The 19385-nt window shown below is 43.6% G+C and overlaps 1 protein-coding gene across 1 annotated transcript in view; it reads right to left on the reverse strand.

Moving 5' to 3' along the window:
* The window catches only part of macf1a (microtubule actin crosslinking factor 1a), a 246337-nt gene that overhangs the window by 11157 nt on the left and 215795 nt on the right, over positions 1–19385 (reverse strand). Inside the window, 32 exon segments of the mRNA XM_028596953.1 lie at positions 1387–1461; positions 1644–1798; positions 2105–2267; positions 2489–2643; positions 2785–2896; positions 3058–3246; positions 3496–3768; positions 4012–4206; positions 4431–4590; positions 4701–4870; positions 4990–5109; positions 5641–5847; positions 6739–6894; positions 7007–7189; positions 7563–7691; positions 8012–8209; positions 8554–8709; positions 8969–9142; positions 9464–9565; positions 9725–9826; positions 9943–10065; positions 10198–10424; positions 11246–11471; positions 12529–12537; positions 13574–13777; positions 13869–14087; positions 14233–14460; positions 14576–14782; positions 16294–16520; positions 17263–17347; positions 17813–18139; positions 18944–19103. Coding sequence (XP_028452754.1) covers positions 1387–1461; positions 1644–1798; positions 2105–2267; positions 2489–2643; positions 2785–2896; positions 3058–3246; positions 3496–3768; positions 4012–4206; positions 4431–4590; positions 4701–4870; positions 4990–5109; positions 5641–5847; positions 6739–6894; positions 7007–7189; positions 7563–7691; positions 8012–8209; positions 8554–8709; positions 8969–9142; positions 9464–9565; positions 9725–9826; positions 9943–10065; positions 10198–10424; positions 11246–11471; positions 12529–12537; positions 13574–13777; positions 13869–14087; positions 14233–14460; positions 14576–14782; positions 16294–16520; positions 17263–17347; positions 17813–18139; positions 18944–19103 — 5416 coding nt within the window.

Here is a 19385-nt window from a genome sequence, read left to right on the forward strand (position 1 = left end):
CAGTGGATAATGATGGCGTGGACACATACTGTAGTAGTGGTAGTGATGGGCGAGCCTGTAAGTACGGTGCTGAAAACTATCAACAACCGCTGTAAAATGCTGCACAGATACACACAGACTGCTGGGAAAACCACCAAAATCACTGTAGTTCCAATAGGTTTTAAACAACTTCCATATTCCTACAAAATAAAACCTGAATGCCTGAACATTCCTTGGGGCTGTATTTGATGATGCCAACAAGGTGTTAACATCTTGTTTGTATTTTTATAGGCTTGAAAATGTGGTAGACATATCATTCATATACAGTATACAATATAATGTATATTATATTATGTAAATCAGATAATTGAACCACTTTTGCGTAGTAGTTTGATTATTCCAAGTCACCCTGTCAGGAACGAGATTTTTTTTTTGTTAAAATAAATAAAAATGTCACTCTCCAACTTTCACTAATAATAATGAACTTGGTTGTTGCCATTATTTAATTTTATTTATTAAAATTGCAGTGAAGAAAAAATAAACAAAGAGCTGAATATGTGCATCAAACTACCTCAGAGTTCATTTGGTGTAACAGGTTTTAGTTAAGTTGGACTAAAACTTCTTTAAATTGGCTTGGTTTAAAGAAGCAGTGCCAGTAAATGAGCCAGAGCTCTGTCTCTTTCATACCCAGCAGCCCGGCTGTGTGTCTATGCAGTTACGTTAACAGGGTTTTGTTAATGTTTTGGTGATGATAAAGAAGGCTCAGCTGACAATCCTGGAGGGCTGTGAGAGTTATTAACACGTTATACATCAATGTTATCGTGACATGTTATATGTTAAGATACAGCCAATTTTTAACACACCACGAGATCATGATGTGAGATGAAAACACAAGAGAAAATGCTGTGAAGTTATGTTGAGAAGTTAATTGTTGCCTGCTGGACAAGTGAAGACAAAGCCAGTTAATAATAAACTGTCCATTAATCAGAACTGGGTCAAACAGTGTTTGCAAGGTTACTCTTAATCATAGCGTAAACATGTATTCTTCTTCTTACAAGTAAAGCAGAACTATGGACTTAACAGTAACTTGATAAGAAGACTCTGGACTTTATTGTTTGAAACAGCACATGCAGGTCATGTACTGCTGACTTGAGTGTCAATCGCAGCAAACTCAAACTAAGTTGACCTGTTGTTCTTGTCTGCTAGTTTAAGAATGAAGTTTAAAAAATAGCCAACAATCATTTGCAAATCCCCTTTGACCCAGGTCTGTTAACATTTAACAATCAATTAATTGCAATGAACATTAACAATGAATCTTTTATAGTATCATAGTATAAGTATACATTACAGTTTGGAACTTATTCTCTAAATAATATTAAACTGAACCAAAGACTGAGCTGAACTTACCCGGTATTTGTTCTCTCCTATCTGCTCCACTTGGAACCTCTTGGCACATTTACACTGGGCCACCTGCCGAGTCACCTGCACAACAAACAAACAACATGTCAGTGAATGCATTCAGACTACTAACCATGCATCAGTCCAATGGCTGACTGGTTCTCCCATGGCTGGTAGCTCACTGTTCTTTGCCCCGATAACGCACCATACACATCTTCACATTGGCATAACTTATTTCCATGTATTTTACTTCTGATTTCTCTTACCTCATCCTCTATCTTATCAGCGTCAGTGGTAGGTCTGTAGGCGTCCTTGTTGGGGTGCAGAGCAGCAACAAACTCGTAGTAGTCAATGTAACCGTCTCCGTCTCTGTCAAAGATGTCTGCCACTGCTGTCATCTCCAGCTTACTGGTGGGAAACTCTGCACAGACACACAACAGGAATTCATTCAAGTTCAAGTTTATTGTCATGTGCATTTAAAAATACAAAGTACAGAGAGAATGCAATGAAATGTGTTTTGCCCTGGCCCTCTCTTCTCATAGAAACTATAAATATATAAATATAATTTAAATAAAATATAATAAAATGACCTGAATAAAGTAGTACAATCTAATATGTTGTAGCAACCTAGAAACTACCGCAGCCATAACCATAAAACATCATATAATGTCTTTATAACTGTCTAAACAAGTCGACCCCCAACCAAACACGTAGTTAGATAACCTACTTGATGCCAGGATGCCGTCGATAAACTCCTGGCGCGTGATCTTTCCATCTTGGTCCTTGTCGATGCGTCTGAAGAAGTCCATGACGCGAGACTTCTTATGGTTCATCCAGCGCATGTACTTTTTCCTCCACACATCAAAGTCAAAGTTGGCAAACTCTTTGAGCTGAAAATGGACAGACATTGCTGTGATACTTTTCACGTCATAGTGACAGAAAGAATGTGAGTCCGAGTGTGTAAGTAATGTCAAACTATTGCCAGTTACTGTATCTTCAGAAAGTCAAAGCTTTCACTGACCAGGACACGGTCGATATTGGGATTTAACTAATGACAATAGGTACATATTTGAATGTAGGCCTATTCGTGATGTGTTGACAAGAAAGATACCTCCTCCAGTCTGTCCAGACCATCATTGAGTTTGCGCTGGCGGTCAAGAGCCAGCAGCCAAACTTGCTGCCACCTGGCACAGAGCTGGTTGAGCCGTGGGTTTCCTCCGGAGAGCTGCATGGCTGCCTGCTGTTGCTGCTGCTGCTGGTGTTTGCCTGCGGAGGAAGCAGAGAGTTAACAAATCCTCTCGGTTACTTCTGATAAACCTTTTGTAGTGAATGCACTTACGCTATCGTGAAAAAAAGAGCGGGAGATGATAATATTTGTGCATCAAAAAGCAAACACAGGTGACTTACGAGCTCCTCTCCTCTCAGCCAGGCTGCTGGGAGCCTCAGCTGGTTTTCTTTTGTAGGTCTTCGTCACTTTGTCAACATCTGGCTGCTTCCTCGTCATCTCCTCCATAAACATCTGAGAACAACAAACACCGGCAGTGAGTAAGCAAGCAAAGTTGGACAACACAACTATCAATGGACAGCACAAACACAAGCAGCTATAAGGCATGCATTGTAAAGACCTAAAACCCCAAACCATGTTTGCCCACAAACACGTGATGCGACAGCGAAGCCCACCTGGTGTTCTGTGATGAGTGTTTTGAGTTGTGGGATGTCCTGAGGGAGCGGCTCTGTGTCTCTCTGGACCAGTGTGGTCTCCGCAAACTGTAGCCATGACAACAGCTCCTCCAGCAGGTTGGCGTTGTTGAGCACCTCGGTCAGAGCCGTCTCCAGCCGCTGCTCGTGCTGTTTGGCCCACGTCAGCACCTGTAGAGCGAAGGGTGTGGATTAATAGAAGACATTTCCATCTTGTTTTCATTAAAATATGTCCCTAGATAAATAAAGGTTAAGAGGAGGTCAATAAATGTAGGTCTTCCAAAATCTCAAACCCTAAATCTCAAACGTTGAAAAGACAACCTTTACAAACAATAGTTAACCTAAGATGTTTTATATCTGGAGGACAAAAATGGTCTGTCTTCTAAATAAAAACAGGAAGCCCCGCCCTCCCCTCCTTACCTCCTCGAAGCGTGCCCTGATGATGGTTATCCAGTGTTTGATGGTGGTGATGGAGTCTGGGTGACAAACAGTCAGGATGCTCTCTCCCATGCCAGCAGCCTTGTTGACATCCGTCCTCTTGTCCTCCACGGTGCCCATGAAGTCACGATGTGTGTGCAGCAGCGCCTGCAGAGTCTCTGCCTCTTCGGGAAGGACGCCACGGAAACGAAGCGTCTGCTCCGCCTCAGAGAGCCACTCCAGGAGCATCTGTATCGCCGTACGGAACTCCTCCGCCTGATGGAAGAAAAGGCAATTGGAAAGACGACAGGGCGAGATCTTTAATAGTGTCCTTGTGCATTTCTGACAAAGCATTGATGTTTAAGGAAAGAAAACGTTAAATCAATTCAATTCAATATTACTTATAGTATCAAATCATAACAGCAGTTATCGCAGGACATTTACAGACAGAGTAGGCCTAGATCCCACGAACAAGCATGAGCAATCAATTTGAATCTGCAGTGCAGCGTCCCCTCTGACCTGTTTGAGGGCCTGCTGGAGACGGGTTTGCTTTGTGACCGACAGAGCGCACACTGTATCCCAGCGGTTGCTGAGCTCCTGAAGCTGAACTTTGACCCACGCCGTGTCATCGCGGCCGGTATCCATCAGGTCCCGAGCTGAGCGCTTCAGAGCCTGAACGCTGCCGGTTCTCTTACCCAGCTCTTTTTGGAAAGCCTGCGGGTTTAGACATCAGTACTGTCAGACTTAGAACGCTCTGTGACATTATCATCCTCTCATACATACATGTTGTTTGATGGAATCAGATTGATTTGTATAGGATTGTGTGTTATTCTTGTTTTATTTCATCTTTTTCCTCTTTTCTCTTTGAAAGTAGGTTGATTGTTCGAGATAGATACATAAACTAAACTAAACTAAGGAGTACAGTTCTGTTTACACACCTTATGTGAGTCCATGAGGTTGGACACCAGATCCAGATCTCCATTGACAGGCTGGTCTTCAGCCAGCTGGGGCTCTACCCGATACAACCAGTCCACCAGGGCCTGCAGAGCCTCTGCAAACTGGCCTGAGAACAGCAGAGCCTCCTCCAGTTTGTATTGTCTGGATGGAGGAGAGAAGACAAGCAGCTGTTAATTATATCCCATATGAACATACCCCTCTGTAATGAATAGTTTGGGGAAAGCCAGTTTCATTGCCCCCCCCCTCTTTACCTCTCCACGCTCTTGCCACAGACTGTGTCCCACTTGTCGCGGACCTCTCCCACCAGGTGGTCTAGTTTCTGGGTGTCTGCAGGCAGCTGAGCCTTGTCCCTCATGGCCCGCCCAGACCTCACTGTAGTGTCGTAAACCGGCTGCTTCGATCCCAACGCTTTCTGGAACTCCTGGAGAGGCGAGAATGGAAAGGGAAGAAAGAGACTTTTTTTAGATGGGAACACAACTTAATAAAAGATTTTTAGAAATTTAGAAATGCACAGTGTGCATAATAATTGCCTCGCAGTACCTTGTGTTTGGCCAGTTGTACTTTGATCTTGTCCGGCTCGTTGGAGATCTCCAGCTCGGAGTCCAGTCTTTTCTCTGCTTCTTCTAGCCAGTCTGTCAGCTTCCTCCAGGCCTCGTGGAACTGAAGAAAGAGAGTTACAGAGATTCAGTTTGATATTCCAGATCAGTGTTTCCCAAATTTTTCTTCAGACTTTCAACCTCCAGCTAAATACCCCCCACTCTTATGTGAATTGTTGTTTTTCCCACCTACCCCCCTTTGCCACTTTGCGAACCCCAGTTTGGGTACCGATGCACTACATACATATTCTCTAGCTGAAAGAAGCCAAAATTGATTGAGCTCTTTGCTAAAAAATAAAATCAGATATTCACAATCTGGATTTATAATCATTTACGGTGGAAATAGTTACCTTAAAAGTATCAAATTTCACCAAGAACGACTATCCATGAGTTTAATTGCAGAAACAGTATAACTTTATATTTAACAATTGCTACCAACCGATAGCAGAGAAATTAAAGTCTTAAGTCACAATACCCATACAGACATTACATTTATTGTAAATCTCAACTAGTTTTAATGTTGTCAGTGTAGTCACAGTGTGCCCTTGGTCTTCATCAGCATTTTATCACCCTTTAGTATAAACCACTTCAGTACCTGTTTGGCACGTTTTCGGGCCTCATCGAGGTGTCGGCCACGGTCCAGTGACCTCTGGACCAGCTTGTCCCAGCGGGCCTGGACGCTGAGCAGCAGGTTTTTAATAAGAACAACATCCTGCTTCAGACTGGCAAAGCGAAGCTGAGAGCCGGCCTTCTCCAGAGCCAGGACCTGCTCTCTGTGGGTGTTCACCTCATTCACAAATACCTGGGCAGACAAGAAAAGGGAAAAATGTAACATCTTAAAGTGCTCATATTATGCTCATTTTCAGGTTCATAATTGTATTTAGAGGTTATATAAGAACAGGTTTACATGGTTTAATTTAAAAAAACAAACAAAAAAAAACACCATAATGTGTTGTACTGCACATTGCTGCAGCTCCCCTTTTCACCCTCTGTGTTGAGCTCTCTGTTTTAGCTACAGAGTGAGGGATCACACTATTCCATCTTTGTTGGGAGTCGCACATGAGCAGTAGCTAGGTAAGGACTACTAGCCAGTCAGAAGCAGAGTATGAGGGTGTGCCACGCTAGCAGCTAGGCGTGCATTATAACGTGTTATCAAGATGACGCACGTTTGTCACGGAAGTAAAGGCTGGACTACAATAGAGCTGTTTGGAGCAGTTTGTGAACAGTGTTTTCTGTTGGAGTTGGGGTGGACTTTGGGCTTTTTCACTTTGTTAACCTATTACATGCACAAAAAAAGATATATAACACAATACAGGAAAGGGAAAACGCCAAAAAGCATAATATGAGCACTTATGTATAGTAAGTGATATTAATCCAATACACTTTTTGTCAAATTCAGGGAATATCTCTTCACGGTCACATAGCTCCCTATTTCTGTGTGCACTGAAAAAAAGCCGGTGTTAATACACAGCTCTGGCTGTGTAAATAGAAAACAAACAGAAAGGAGCGGGTGGAGGCAGCAAGTGAATGTGCCGGCCGGCCAGTAGTTATCTGTCCGTGTATGTGGGGGGCAGAGCTTCTGAAGGGGGGATTGTATTTGTTTGGCAGTTGAGTTCAAATATCAACAGTCTTTGCGCAGCATCGCTTACTGCACCATTAACTATGTTTCTAGTAACTGGAGTATGTTCAGTACCTTGTGCTCATCAATCTGGAAGAGGACAGTGTCCAGCATGAGGCTGGGGGGCTGGGCCATGTTCAGGGTCTGTTCAGCCTGGGTCAGCCAGTTGATGGTGTCCTGCAGGGAGGTCTGGAAACCTGTTGCCAAGGAAACGGCCTCATCCAACTTTGCCTGGAAAGATCAGTTTAAAGTTAAAAACACGCCAATAAATCATCGAAAGCCAGAGGGGTAATATAAGTCAATAGGACGGAGCAATCAAAGTCTCCTCGTGTCACAGTCTTACCCTGCGGTCGTCCATCTTGGTGTTGAAGCTGGCCCACTTGTTCTGCAGCATGGCCAGGTTCTGCTGGGTCTGGGTGGTACCGGGTCCTGCTTCCTCTCCTCCACGAGCCAGCAGCATGGACTCCCCTTGATCCAGCAGGCGGTGATACTGTTCTCCGCGCTGAGTCAGCTGGCTCTGAAGCTCCTGCAGACAGAGACCACACAAATGGGAATCGATACTCTGGCTAAAAAGGTGAGTGAGTTGTTGTGTCTCACTGGTTGGGTGAGAACAATGGAAGCTATTAAAAGATTCATAGTTGCCATATACCAAATGACTCTGTGTGTGAATAAAAGAGCATGTGTAAGCTAATACTCTGAGCATCTGCTCCTTGCACCTAACCCTAATTAAATTATGTGGGATTTTCAAACATTACTTCTTGCGAGTTTAATACCAAATGAAGCAGATGTGCAGAAGCGACATAAATGGTGAATGAGGTTTACACCTATAAATGTATTACACCTGTATTGTGGATGATACTCTGAGCACAGAGATGTAATGTGATGTGATTCTCTGTTACCATGTGTTGCTGTAGCTGCTCTCTGGCTGTTTCAGGGAGACCTCCTGTCGGCTTGGCGGCAGACAGCTGGCTCTCCGTCCTCCTCAGCCATTGGAGGAACTCCTCCAACTCGCCGTGGAAGCCTTCAGCCTACACAGAAACAGGTGGGGGAGGGGGAGAAGAATCAGGATACCATGAAAATATTTCCACCACAGCTGCTATTATTTTATTCACTACTACTGTTGCTGTTAACACACATTTTAATCATAGTACCATTGTATTGGTGTAGCAATACTTCCACCACTACTGCAGCCATGCATAAAATATTAAAGTAAAAACTCTCAGTATGACATCTATAAAGTGTTCCAGTGTGTTTCCTTTCTTCCTTAGAACAAAGACAGGGTTGTCATTGTGATGCAACAGGACTAAGATCTACTGAGCAGAAGTCTCTCTTTCTAACTCCACCGTACCTGCTGCAGAGCAGCCTCCAGTAGCTTTTGCCGCTCCTGGCTCTTGAGCAGGAGGCTCTCCCAGCCCTGGTTGAGCTGATCCAGCTGATCTCTCAGGTGGCTGGCCTCGTCGCCAGGAGACGACTCCAGCAGCTCAGCGCCCGCACCGTTCACATTCTCCACAGTTGCATGATGGGATAGGACATCATTGCGCAAAACCTGGGTCAGAGAGGAGGGAGAGAGACATTTTTTTAAAAAGAAAATTAGATTTGAATGTTGAGCTGCAACAAGTAGTACATGCAAGAGCTGAACAGACGGTTTGGGATGTTAAAATAACATAAGAGGCCAACATTTATTGTGTGTGACTCTCTAAAGAGAAGAAAAGAAACCACATTAGGGCTACAGGACATGAATGGGTTTCAAAAGCGCAAAGTAACACCGGCCAACAATGTGACAGCAAATTCAGTTAATTTTAAATTCAGTCTTTATTTACAATGTCACCCAAACACAAAAGAAGAAGTCACAACTTTTTTTTCCCCAAGTTTTAATGAACGGAGACGTACGTGGTGTTTAGCCAGCTCGATTTCGATGGCCTTGGGGTCAGAGCTGATTGGTCGCTGTGTGTCCAGAGTGGTGTGTGTGTGGTTCAGCCAGGCCTGCAGCTCAGACAGGGCATGCTGGAACTGACCCAGGGCCAGCAGGGCAGCCTCAAGCTTGTGCTGTGGTGGAGGAAAGACAGAAGTTTGAGCTTAAAAATAGGAACGCAAATATTTGGACTGTAATGAAAAGCAGCTGTCGAATACATGCAATCCTCCAGAATGCCAACAAAGACCAACATCGTCAACTCCCAAGGGAAACCAAGGGGTGAGCGCAGGAGGTCAGCTACAGTTGAGTAGGCAGTTTTTGTTTCAGTGTGTTACTCAGTGATGTAGATTCTAACTCTTTAGCCACACTGCTGCCACTTATTTTCCTTATTACCTGTCTGTGGGTGATTTTATCCCCCAGGTTTTCCCAGAGGTGCCGGAGCTCGGTCAGTGGCTCCTGGATCATGTCCCTGTCTGTCTGGTCGGACACCTTCTTCAACAGCAGCTCCCCCTGGTGGCACAGCTTCTCCATGTCAATCTGCTGCTGGTAAACCTCCACCTTGTACTGCTGCTCAGGGTGAAGGGAGGGATGAGAGGAGAGAAGAGAAGTGCTTCGTTAGTTCTTGATACATATCTGACCCTAGGTTATCTAAAAATGTCATTAAAACAATTTGAGGAATCTGAACATTTAGCATCAACTGTATACGGATTAGTAACATTTTACAGCAAATCCAGCAATGCACACTTTCCACCAAAGATAATTATTATTGACCCTGAGGTATTTAACTACTTAAACTACTAACAATAATAGTACAGATCATGCAAGAGTTTATATAAAAACTGATTTTGTGTGTAAAATGCGCTCATGAATGAGTAGATTCTTGTCAACCTTGAGCTCTTCAATCTGCTGTTTGACAGTTCCCAGATCAGTTCCCACAGTCGACATGTCACACAGCTTAATCACTGCGTTGTCCAGGTAGTCAAACATAGACTGGAAATGATACAGAAAAAATAGCTCACATCAACAGGATCATAGTTACTACATATCACCATGAAATGTTTTGATTCGGTGCCAAGACGAAACTGAAACACTAGCTCAGTGACATATGATTTGGCCCAGTTAACTATAGACTAACTATGATGCACAAACCTGCAGTGCGTCCTGATACTGCACAGACGCTGTCATGGCCTCCTCCAGTCTCTCCATCCTCTCTCTCCACGTGCGGTTCAGACCTTCCCAGGCAGCATTCATCTGGGAGGAAGACAGAGGAATTATGTTAGTGGGTCAACATGTAGTAGAGCTCTACAAATCAAAAAAACAAAGCAAATAATGGCTTTTATCACAAGAACACAGTATTGATTTCTCACCTCATCAATGGTCTTCTTGACTTCAGGTTTCTCGGTTTCTCCACAGGCAAAGATAAGGTCAGCTCCGAGGGTCCTGACAAACTCCAGCTCCTCCCTCAGACCATCCGTCTCTGCCTTAATGGCCTGGTGGAAGGATAGAGAGACATTGTATGAAGTACAGACAGTGCATTTCTGCCAGAATCTCGTCTAAAAGCTCTTCTGTTTCTCTGCCTACTGTTTATCGCTATCAACTCCCTCCCTCATGGTCCTACATACCTCAGCAGCCTCAATCTGTTGTTTGATGAGTGAGGGGTCCACGCCAGGGTCCTCCAGCTCTTTCACGATATCTTGGGAGTCTCGGAGCGTGCTCAGTAGCGCCGCCACGTCGGCCCAGAACTTCCCGGCCAGGTCCAAGACGTCGTTCAGCTTCCCCTCCCTCTCCTCGGCCCGCTGCCGGATCTCGTCCCACAGGGTGCGCAGGCGTAGGAGGCGGGTACGAACGGCTGGAGGGGAGAGCAGTCAGTTTAAACAGGCTGGTAAAGAAAAGGTGGTGGCATTGCACTGGGCATACTAGAAAAATAAACTTCTTGGTCATTCTTTTTGTAATGTAAAGAAGTAATAATAATGTTTTCTTTGTTTGAATTTTGCCATCTAGTGTCCAGAACTGGTAAGTCGAGTCTCTCATCAGCCCACTCCCTCTATTGCTGCACAGTGAGGCCTTTCATTTTCATGAAGCGTGAAAGGCTGGAGGGTATCAAAGCATGAAATTATTTAGAGGGCAACACAACAAAGAAGTGTGTGTGTGTGTGTGTGTGTGTGTGTGTGTGTGTGTTTTCTGTCTCACCACGTGGTGGCGTTGGAAGAAATATGCATAGCTTCACTGCTGAATCTGTTTTATTTCAGGACTTCCCCAGCCAAACAATGGCTTACTTTGGCCAGATGATTGATAGTTCAGTCAGTGAACTAGTTGGATAGGAGCCTAAAATAAGACTTTAATATTTGTCCACCCAGATTACAGAAGCCTGTTATGTGTGCCTCTCTGTGTGTGTCTGTTTTGTTTGATTGTGTAATGCTTTGATCCAGGTATAGCCAGTGTTTTCCATTTGAAATGAAAAAGCAACTATCATAGACACACTCTGAATGCCTACAACAAGAGTTGGCCGTTAGTTTAGTTATTTCGCTGTTTAGTTGGAAGCCATTTCACCCTTTACCTGCTGGCACATGTACAGCAGCCCAACAAGTGCAAAAACTGTGAATCTAAAATGAATTATTAAAAAAAGAAAAACATACTCTTTTTAATTTCAGACACATCCCCACCACTCACCCTGAGCAGCAGGATCGTCGTGAGCAGCTCGTCCGATGAGCTCCTCTCCTCGGGCGCAGAGGGCGGAGAAGCTTGGCAGCAGTTTGTCCAGCTCCAGCCCCTGGGCTCGGTGCTCTGCCAGCTGCTCCCTGATCTTCTCCACCTCTGCGGCCACCGGAGGAGGCTGGCGCAGCCGCTGGACCGCCCCCTCCAGGGTCTCCAACAAGGGGTCCATCTTGTCGTGAAACTGTGGATGGAAAGAGAGTTGGAAGAAAGTATTATGAGGAGGATTAGGAGGAGGAGGAGAGAGTGTATTGAGGGGGCTGTGTTAGGGTTTTTGATAGCTGGGTGACATTTTGAAAGTGGGAAAATACTGAGATATTATGTGGGTGGTCAGCCATCTGTGGCAGACTGCATTCACTTTTTTATAATACATTTTACATCAGATTTCAACAGGGGGTGTAAAACAGCTGTACAGTTCTTCTACAGTATTAAATATCTCAGTGTTGCACCTTCAGCATGTCATCCAGGTTGTATAACAAAGCTGGTCTTGATCTACCACACAAGAGGGAGCCCCTAATCACAAAGTTCAGTCCAGAGACATTATAGACTAGAGAGCAAAGACGGTACAATTTCTAGTGAGTTGATGGGCTTTTTTTAGGCATCTGAGGGAAATCAGAATTGCTTGATCACTACATAACACAACAAATCACATCTAGCCACAAGGGAGAGATTTTTGTGATATACAACATTTATGACTGGTTTCAATGACGTAAATCAAGCCTAGTCTGAGACTAAAACAATCATTGCTGGAAAGCATGTCTCAGTTTAAGACCAGGCATAATTCAAGTCTACAAACCTACACATTTCTTAACAGATTTAATTCAGTTTTATTGTCACTCAGGGGTTGGCAGACACATGGTTTGGAAATTGGACCATAATGTAGATCATGAATTTTATTATTATTATTATTATTATTAATTATTTGTTAACTTATTTGTACATTTCTTTGATATTTTGTTTTGTTTATTTTCGATATGTCTGAAATACATTTATTCATTCATTCATGAATTGGAAATCTTGAGTTGCGGTTTTATCGTTTCTAATCAGTAATAATCCAGACCTTTACCATTTGAGATAAACTGACTGCATAAATTACTTAACATAACTGAATTTATCTGGCAAGATTAGTACTTGATTAGTATATATACTAATATAAGTATTAGTATAGATTCATACTTCAGTCAACCAAAGCATGTGGTGTAACCGCAGCCTGAGTGCCAGTTTGATGTTGTCAGTCTTACCTCTACCAGCTGCAGTGAGCAGTGACGATGGAGAAAATGATGGTGGGGGGGGCAACACACACAGCACATCCACAATGAACGAGGGATGGGATGGCGGAGGGTTGCAAGGACGAAGGGGTGGACATGATGAGGGAGATTAAGGTTAAGTTTAAAGGATGAGGGAGGAGAGACAAGGAGGCGGGTGGTTTAGGATGGAGTGAGGGATGAGGACAGTGTGGAAGTGCAGGTAAGAGGAAGAGAGGGAGCGATACATGAGTTGGTTTGATGGGGGGCGGAGGGTGGAGAAACAATAGAATGAGTTAAATCAGAGACATGCACACAGTACAAACTGTCAGGCAATATCAACTGCAGCAACACTCAGCCTGTCACACAGGTGATTCAATGAAGTGTCATGATGTGAAGTGCAAAAAGAGAAAGTAAAATATCCGTAAAGAAAACTACAACTAAAAGAAGACATAATGTGACAAGAGAAAAGTCAAAATGATACATTTTGTCTGAGCAATAGTCTTATTATGATGAGATGTATGTATCAGCGCTTGCTAATAATATACTGTACAAACTTTTTAAAAACAAAAATATTAACAAAAGAAATAAGACCAGAAAACAGAAAATCTAAATAAAACTTGGCTTTCACTGAACTCATGACTTTGCACGGTAAATCCTAATATCATTTAGTTTTGACTGGCAAACACGGACATAAACAAACACATAGACGTCATGCTGCTTTGTAATCATCTAACAAGCTGTAAACAGACCTGGACCAACAGCATTTACTTATTTGCTCCAATCTACAAATTCTTCACCCTGCACCGAGAGGCAAATAGGTGAGTAGTGTAACAAATTAGGTCAATTCATACACAAAATGTTATTTAAGTGTACTGAATTGACTTTCAAACAACTCATCAAAGCCTTTTGACATTTTGCTACCCAAGTAGATTAAATAATCAAACTCATTTGAGCCAGGTCTGCAGCTAAAACACAGTCTGCCAATTCAAGCATTAAACAGTTAGCTCGGACAAACAGTTGTTTGTCCTCCGTGACGCACCTGTGAAGACTGGGACACTGCCTCGTCTAGGGTTGTCGCACGACCTTTGACCCCGTCTTTGATGGCCAGGTAGCGTCTCTCGGCCTCCGAGTAGCGCTGCGTCACCGTCGCCCCCTCCTGGAGGCTGAGCTCGGCCAGCTGGGGTCCAATCTTCAGCAGCTTGTCGATGTGGGGCTTGTGCTCTGCGATAGACTCCCTGAGCAGCTGGAGAGGCAGGGAAGGATAGAAGGATAACCATGTGTTCAAAAAAATACACATTTACGTTGGAAGAAAGAGAAAATATTTGATATCTTACTCTCATCTGGTCCTGTTGGAGTCGGAGAGCGTCGGTGTCGATGGCTGGCGGTGGCAGCTGGGAGATGAGGGTTTCAGTCTCGCCCAACCACGGCTCCAGCTCCTCGTAGGTCTCCCAGAACCGAGCAACCAAAACCTGGGCCTGCTCCAGGGCCGAGAACCGCTCACTGTGGCTCTGACTCACTGCATCATAACGAGCACTGAGAGAATCGGTCTTCACCTGAAGAAGAAGAAGAAAGTGACGACTTGTCAGTTAAGCATTGTGTCCCTCACTTTCCATTCTCACGCAATCCATCCCTTTCCCGTTATTAAATTTACGTAAATTTCTCTTGCTCCTTCCTCTCAATTCTCCATCAGTGACTCACTATCAGTGCGTCCTTCTGGGCGTCGCTGCAGGTTTCCAGGATGTCGTCTCTGGTGCTGAGCAGCTGATCCACAGTGTCTCTGTGTCGGATGATATCGATATTGAAGGCCCTCTGCACTTGCATCTGGGCCACCGTCACGTCGGGCTCCAGGCTCAGGTGCCCCAGAGACTTCAATTTCCGCTCCGTCTCCCCGACCCAGGCCAGCTCTGCATCCACTGCCTCCTCATACTGAAAGGAGGAGTGAGCGTTTAGCAGGTGTAAGTGCCCACGGTAAAACAGACAAATCTAACGGAAAGTTAGCTCTACATTCATCTTTGCACATAGGTGAAACTGCTTGCAGTACCTGTTGTGACCTCTGGATGGCAGCTTGTACCAGCTGCACACGCTGAGTGATGGTTTCATCAGACTGGCGGTAGCGCTGGTTGGCATCGGCGACCAGGCGGTCGAGGCCCTCGCGGGCTCGCCACGGCACCAGATCCAGCAGGGCGCTGCCCACCTCGTTCACCGTATCCAGCACCAGACGCTTCTCTGCCGACACTTTCTTCAGCTCCTGCAAAAGTGAAAGATGAGTTTAATAAAGCAAAAGCTGCAATCGAGTGGAAACGTATGCTTAAATTTGGGTAAATAAAAACTCATAGACAAATGTAAAGCTGAAATTAACTTGACTAAATGGCATCCAGTGCATCACACAGTTGTTTTTTGCTGCCGGGGGTTGCGCTACTTGTGTGTGTGGTAAACTGAAAGCATTTTAAATTCTAAACAACTGAAAATGTCATTGTAGAATGAAAAGACTGGAAAGCGGCAACAAATTAAAGGACAATAATTTCTTCAACAGCTTTTACAAACTGTTCCAAGAATTCAATGTTACTATGGTAACTCAGCTGTGGGCGGGTTATTATTGGAACGGCTGAAAATGTCATTACATACAGGAGCTGTCATCAAATCAGTTGTTCTTTTCAAATAATATGTTTATTTTTTTCTATTTTAAGAAAAATCATCTTTTAAAAGGTCCTATGACATGCTGCTTTTTGGATGCTTTTATATAGACCTTAGTGGTCCCCTAATACTGTATCTGAAGTCTCTTTCCCGAAATTCAGCCTTGGTGCAGAATTACAGCCACTAGAGCCAGTCCCTTTCCTTAAGGCCATTTTATAGTCATGCGTAAAATCAACGGCGTAGCCCCGCAGACCCCTCTGCGTCTACGCCGGATCCTAAGCCGTAGCTTGACGTGCACCTCTCGAAAAATTTAACTACACGTCGCAGCGACGCACGTCGCTCGGCCATGGCTTGGTAGCGTTGCTTTTCCTGGTTCTCCTTCTCCATAAACAACATGAAATCAAGGAGAAGGTTAACTTTTCCTGCTACAGATTCCCCACCTTGGTCAGAAAACACAGGGAGACACTTTGTTTCTCTCACTAGGACTCTAGAGTCGGTACTCGCTCCAAAGCTAATCACCGTCACTCTCTCACTTCTCCCTCGCTCTATCACCCACTCCCCACAAAATGTTAATGATTAAGTCTGTACAATTTTACCAACTAAACACGTCGGTTAAATACAGTTACTCAACTGCCCCATCAATCATTTTGTAAAGCAGCAGTCACTGAAACAAAACCAAATAATGCAAAAGAAGAACTGCATCTCGACCAGTTTAATAAAAAACAATTCCTCCTTTATAACACAAAACCATGAAATGTGTGTGTGAAGGGCAACGGATGCAATAGATAGATGTTGATTCTTATCCTGTTGTTCTAAACGATCCTTTTAAACCAAGTGACTCACAGCCAGAGTTACAGTAATATTATATCAGGAAGCAATGAGTGACATGAAATAGTGAGTCATATACAACATCACACGTAAACACTGTACCTTAACTGTTGTAATTAAACTGCCTGCAAAAACCGAAATGTTTAAATAGGGAATTATAAAGGCAGAAATGAGATGCTGCATGGACTCTGGTTTCTAATTGATACAGTATGTTTTACAGTGTCCTTTATAATAATAAAATTGATTTCTTTAAAAAAATAAATCAATAAACGGATATCTATCTTATACTCCATCTACCTTCTGTCTTTCCTGGTAGGCGGGCGTGGCGTCGGGCTCCATATTGTTAAGCTCCGCCTCCACGCTGTCCAGCCACTGGTTGATGTCGTCGTGGGCGCTGGCGAATCGCGTGGCCAGCTGCAGGGCCTGCTCCAGAGTGCGGAGGGCCTTGCTGCTGCCAGCTGTCATCTCAGCATAGCGAGACTTGATGCCATCCAGCTTCTCCTGGATCAGGAGAACTTCCTCACCTGCAGGAGGACACACAGGTCTGGTCACACACTGTCCTGAGACTTTCATAAATCCGTATCCATAAATCAGTCTACATCTAACAATGAGCCATGTGCTGAGTGTATAGAAAATATTAATTTCTAGTTTTCAAATACTATTTATTTTTGATAATTTTGCACTTGTTTACTGTGGACTCACAAATTCCTTGTATGCGCAAACTTACATATCCACTTTCGGGGTCTTAATCCTTATATTATCTATTACTAATAAAATTCACCATTACAAATATGTTCTGTAATATTTCACAGTACCCTCAGGTTGACATTTCTGCATACCTCTCATGGCCACATTTGTGTAAAAAAAGTGTATTCATGAGGTAGACCAACAATGTCAGATCAGTCAGCATGGCTAATATCATGAGAAGGGAGACACAAACCAGATGTTACAGTTTGGTTCACCGCTGATAAAAATATGTGTGGTTTGGATATGAATCTACAACAACTAAAGGAAAACAGTGTTTTAGTTTATTTCCAGTGTGATAACTGTGTCAACATAAAATTCGTAATATACAGATTGCTTTATTGATTTTAGTTACTAACCATTAAAACATATGGGGAAAGATGATGACACCAGTCAGACACCTTCCAGCACAAATTGAAAAATGACCAAGGATAACCGTTTAACCATTGTATTTAATATCTCACAGGACACAGAAAAAATCTGGTTGGGAAAAGCTAAAGAAAATTAGGAGTCTGAAATTACCTGTGGTCTGTTTAAGTAAGGCCTGCCCATTCTTGATGGCCTGGTCCACGGTCTTCTTCCTGCTCACAATCTCTTCATTTAGAGACTGAAGGAAGGAAGAAAGCAAAGTGGTAGATAAAACAAATTGTTCTCTTTGGCTCCAAGGACAACATCTTAAGTGTGTTAACAGTGTGCATCCTTTATTTAACTGTTCAATCAAGTTTAAGTAATAAAACTACACCAGTGTGTTTATGCTTCATGTCTATTCTTTGTACTAATGATGCAAAAACTAATATAAAAAAAAGGTACTGAAGGAAATTATTATGTAAATTCACTGATGATCCAAGTCCCACAGTCTGTGTTCCTGATTCACGTACTGTATATATAATGTCATACATGGATATTTTATTGGTATATCTTTTTATAGATAGGAGCCTTTACTTGATTCAAAATATGATATTATTGCAATTCTACATGTATACTGAAATCCCTTTGCCTAATACATTTACTAACTACTGTTTCTCATGTTTTGGAAGGAATGCTGGCATTCAGTGTGTTGATGAAGTCGTACCAGAGTGTGTTTGTGCTGCTCGGCCAGGAGCTGATGCTGGTAGCTCTGGACAGAGACCTGAGCCAGCCTCTGAGCCACCTCTGCCAGCCAGTTCAGCACCTCTACCTCCTCCTCCCCAAACAGCTGAGCGTTAGCCAGCGCCTGCTCCAGCATGCCCGCCCGCCTGGAGCACCAATCAGTAAGTTCCGAGTGACCTGACCTGACCGCCCCCACGCGCTCGCTTAACCAATCACGGTCGGCTGCACAGCTGAGCGGGGTCAGCGATTGGCTTAGGGACTCGAGGTGGTCAACCTCGGCTGCACGTGAGGACACGTCCTCTTGAACCGCCTGGGAGGTGTGTGTGTGTGTGTGTGTGTGTGTGTGTGTGTGTGTGTGTGTGTGTGTGTGTGTGTGTGTGTGTTTGAGGGGAGGGTGAAGGATAGTGAGAAAAGAACAGCAAAACGACAGAAAAACAGATGGATAAAAACTCAAAACATGCAAATGACAAATCATAACTTAATAGGAAATCATACACATAAATGAATGAATGAGTAGAACAACTTAAAAAGACAACTTAAAAAAACTTAATAATAATAAAAACATAAATAAAAACTCGACTGAGCATGAGTAAAGCAAGAAATGGACTTGTATGTTTGGGTGCTTTGTGGATTTATGCCTCGTGCTTCCTCTTCCAGCATCTTTCCATTGAGTTACACTGGATTAGATTAAGTGCGGGAGCATTTTTTATCAAGACTAGCTGATTACATGCGTGGTTCCAATTATGAATCATTCTCTATTCAAACAGGGACTGCAAAATACTAACCATATTTAAAGGTAAGTAAGTAAGACACTGAGTATTTTCCTGTCTGGAACAACTGTGAATCTATTAAATGGACATGTGCCATGTTTAGCCTTTACTTTACTAAGCATGTCAACATGTTTACGTGCACCTTCTTATAAATTCGATCTTCTTCCTACCCCTCTTTAGAAGATTTATGTGTGCATTTTTTCACCTTTTTTGCTTAGAGGACCCAATAAAAAAAAAAAATACTCACGCAGGCAGGGATTCTGCTCATTGACACACCTAAATATCAACCTTTGTGACTTTTTCATGAGGTGAGGGTCTGTGGAACAAAGGGGGCCGAACGGTACCTTGTGCTTCACGATCTGCTGGGTGATCTTGGCCGTCTGGGTTCCCATGGGCTCGGCGGAGCTCAGGCGTCTCTCCGTGGCACTCAGCCATTCTCCCAGCGGCTCCACGGCTTCGTGGAACTGAAGAGCCAAAACCTGCAGCTCCTCCAACTGCCTCTGCCTAAAGGATGGGAGGGGGAGGAGGAAATGAGGAAGAGGAAGAGGAGGAGGAAGAGGAGGAGGAGAAGGAGGAGCTTTTATTGCTATTTTATTGCTTTCACTGATTTTGTTGCTCAACTCGGACCTGATTTTGTGTCACACAGCTGCCAACTTTTATTACAAATACAGTTTATGAAACGCTTGTGACATTTTTATGATACGTTATTAAATTTGAAAGAATTTCATACAGATAAAATGTAATATTTAATGCATTTGAGACAGAGAAGGGGGTTGTTGCAAAGCG

This window comes from Perca flavescens, chromosome 14, assembly GCF_004354835.1.
Source record: "Perca flavescens isolate YP-PL-M2 chromosome 14, PFLA_1.0, whole genome shotgun sequence".
Classification (NCBI taxonomy): Eukaryota; Metazoa; Chordata; class Actinopteri; order Perciformes; family Percidae; genus Perca; species Perca flavescens.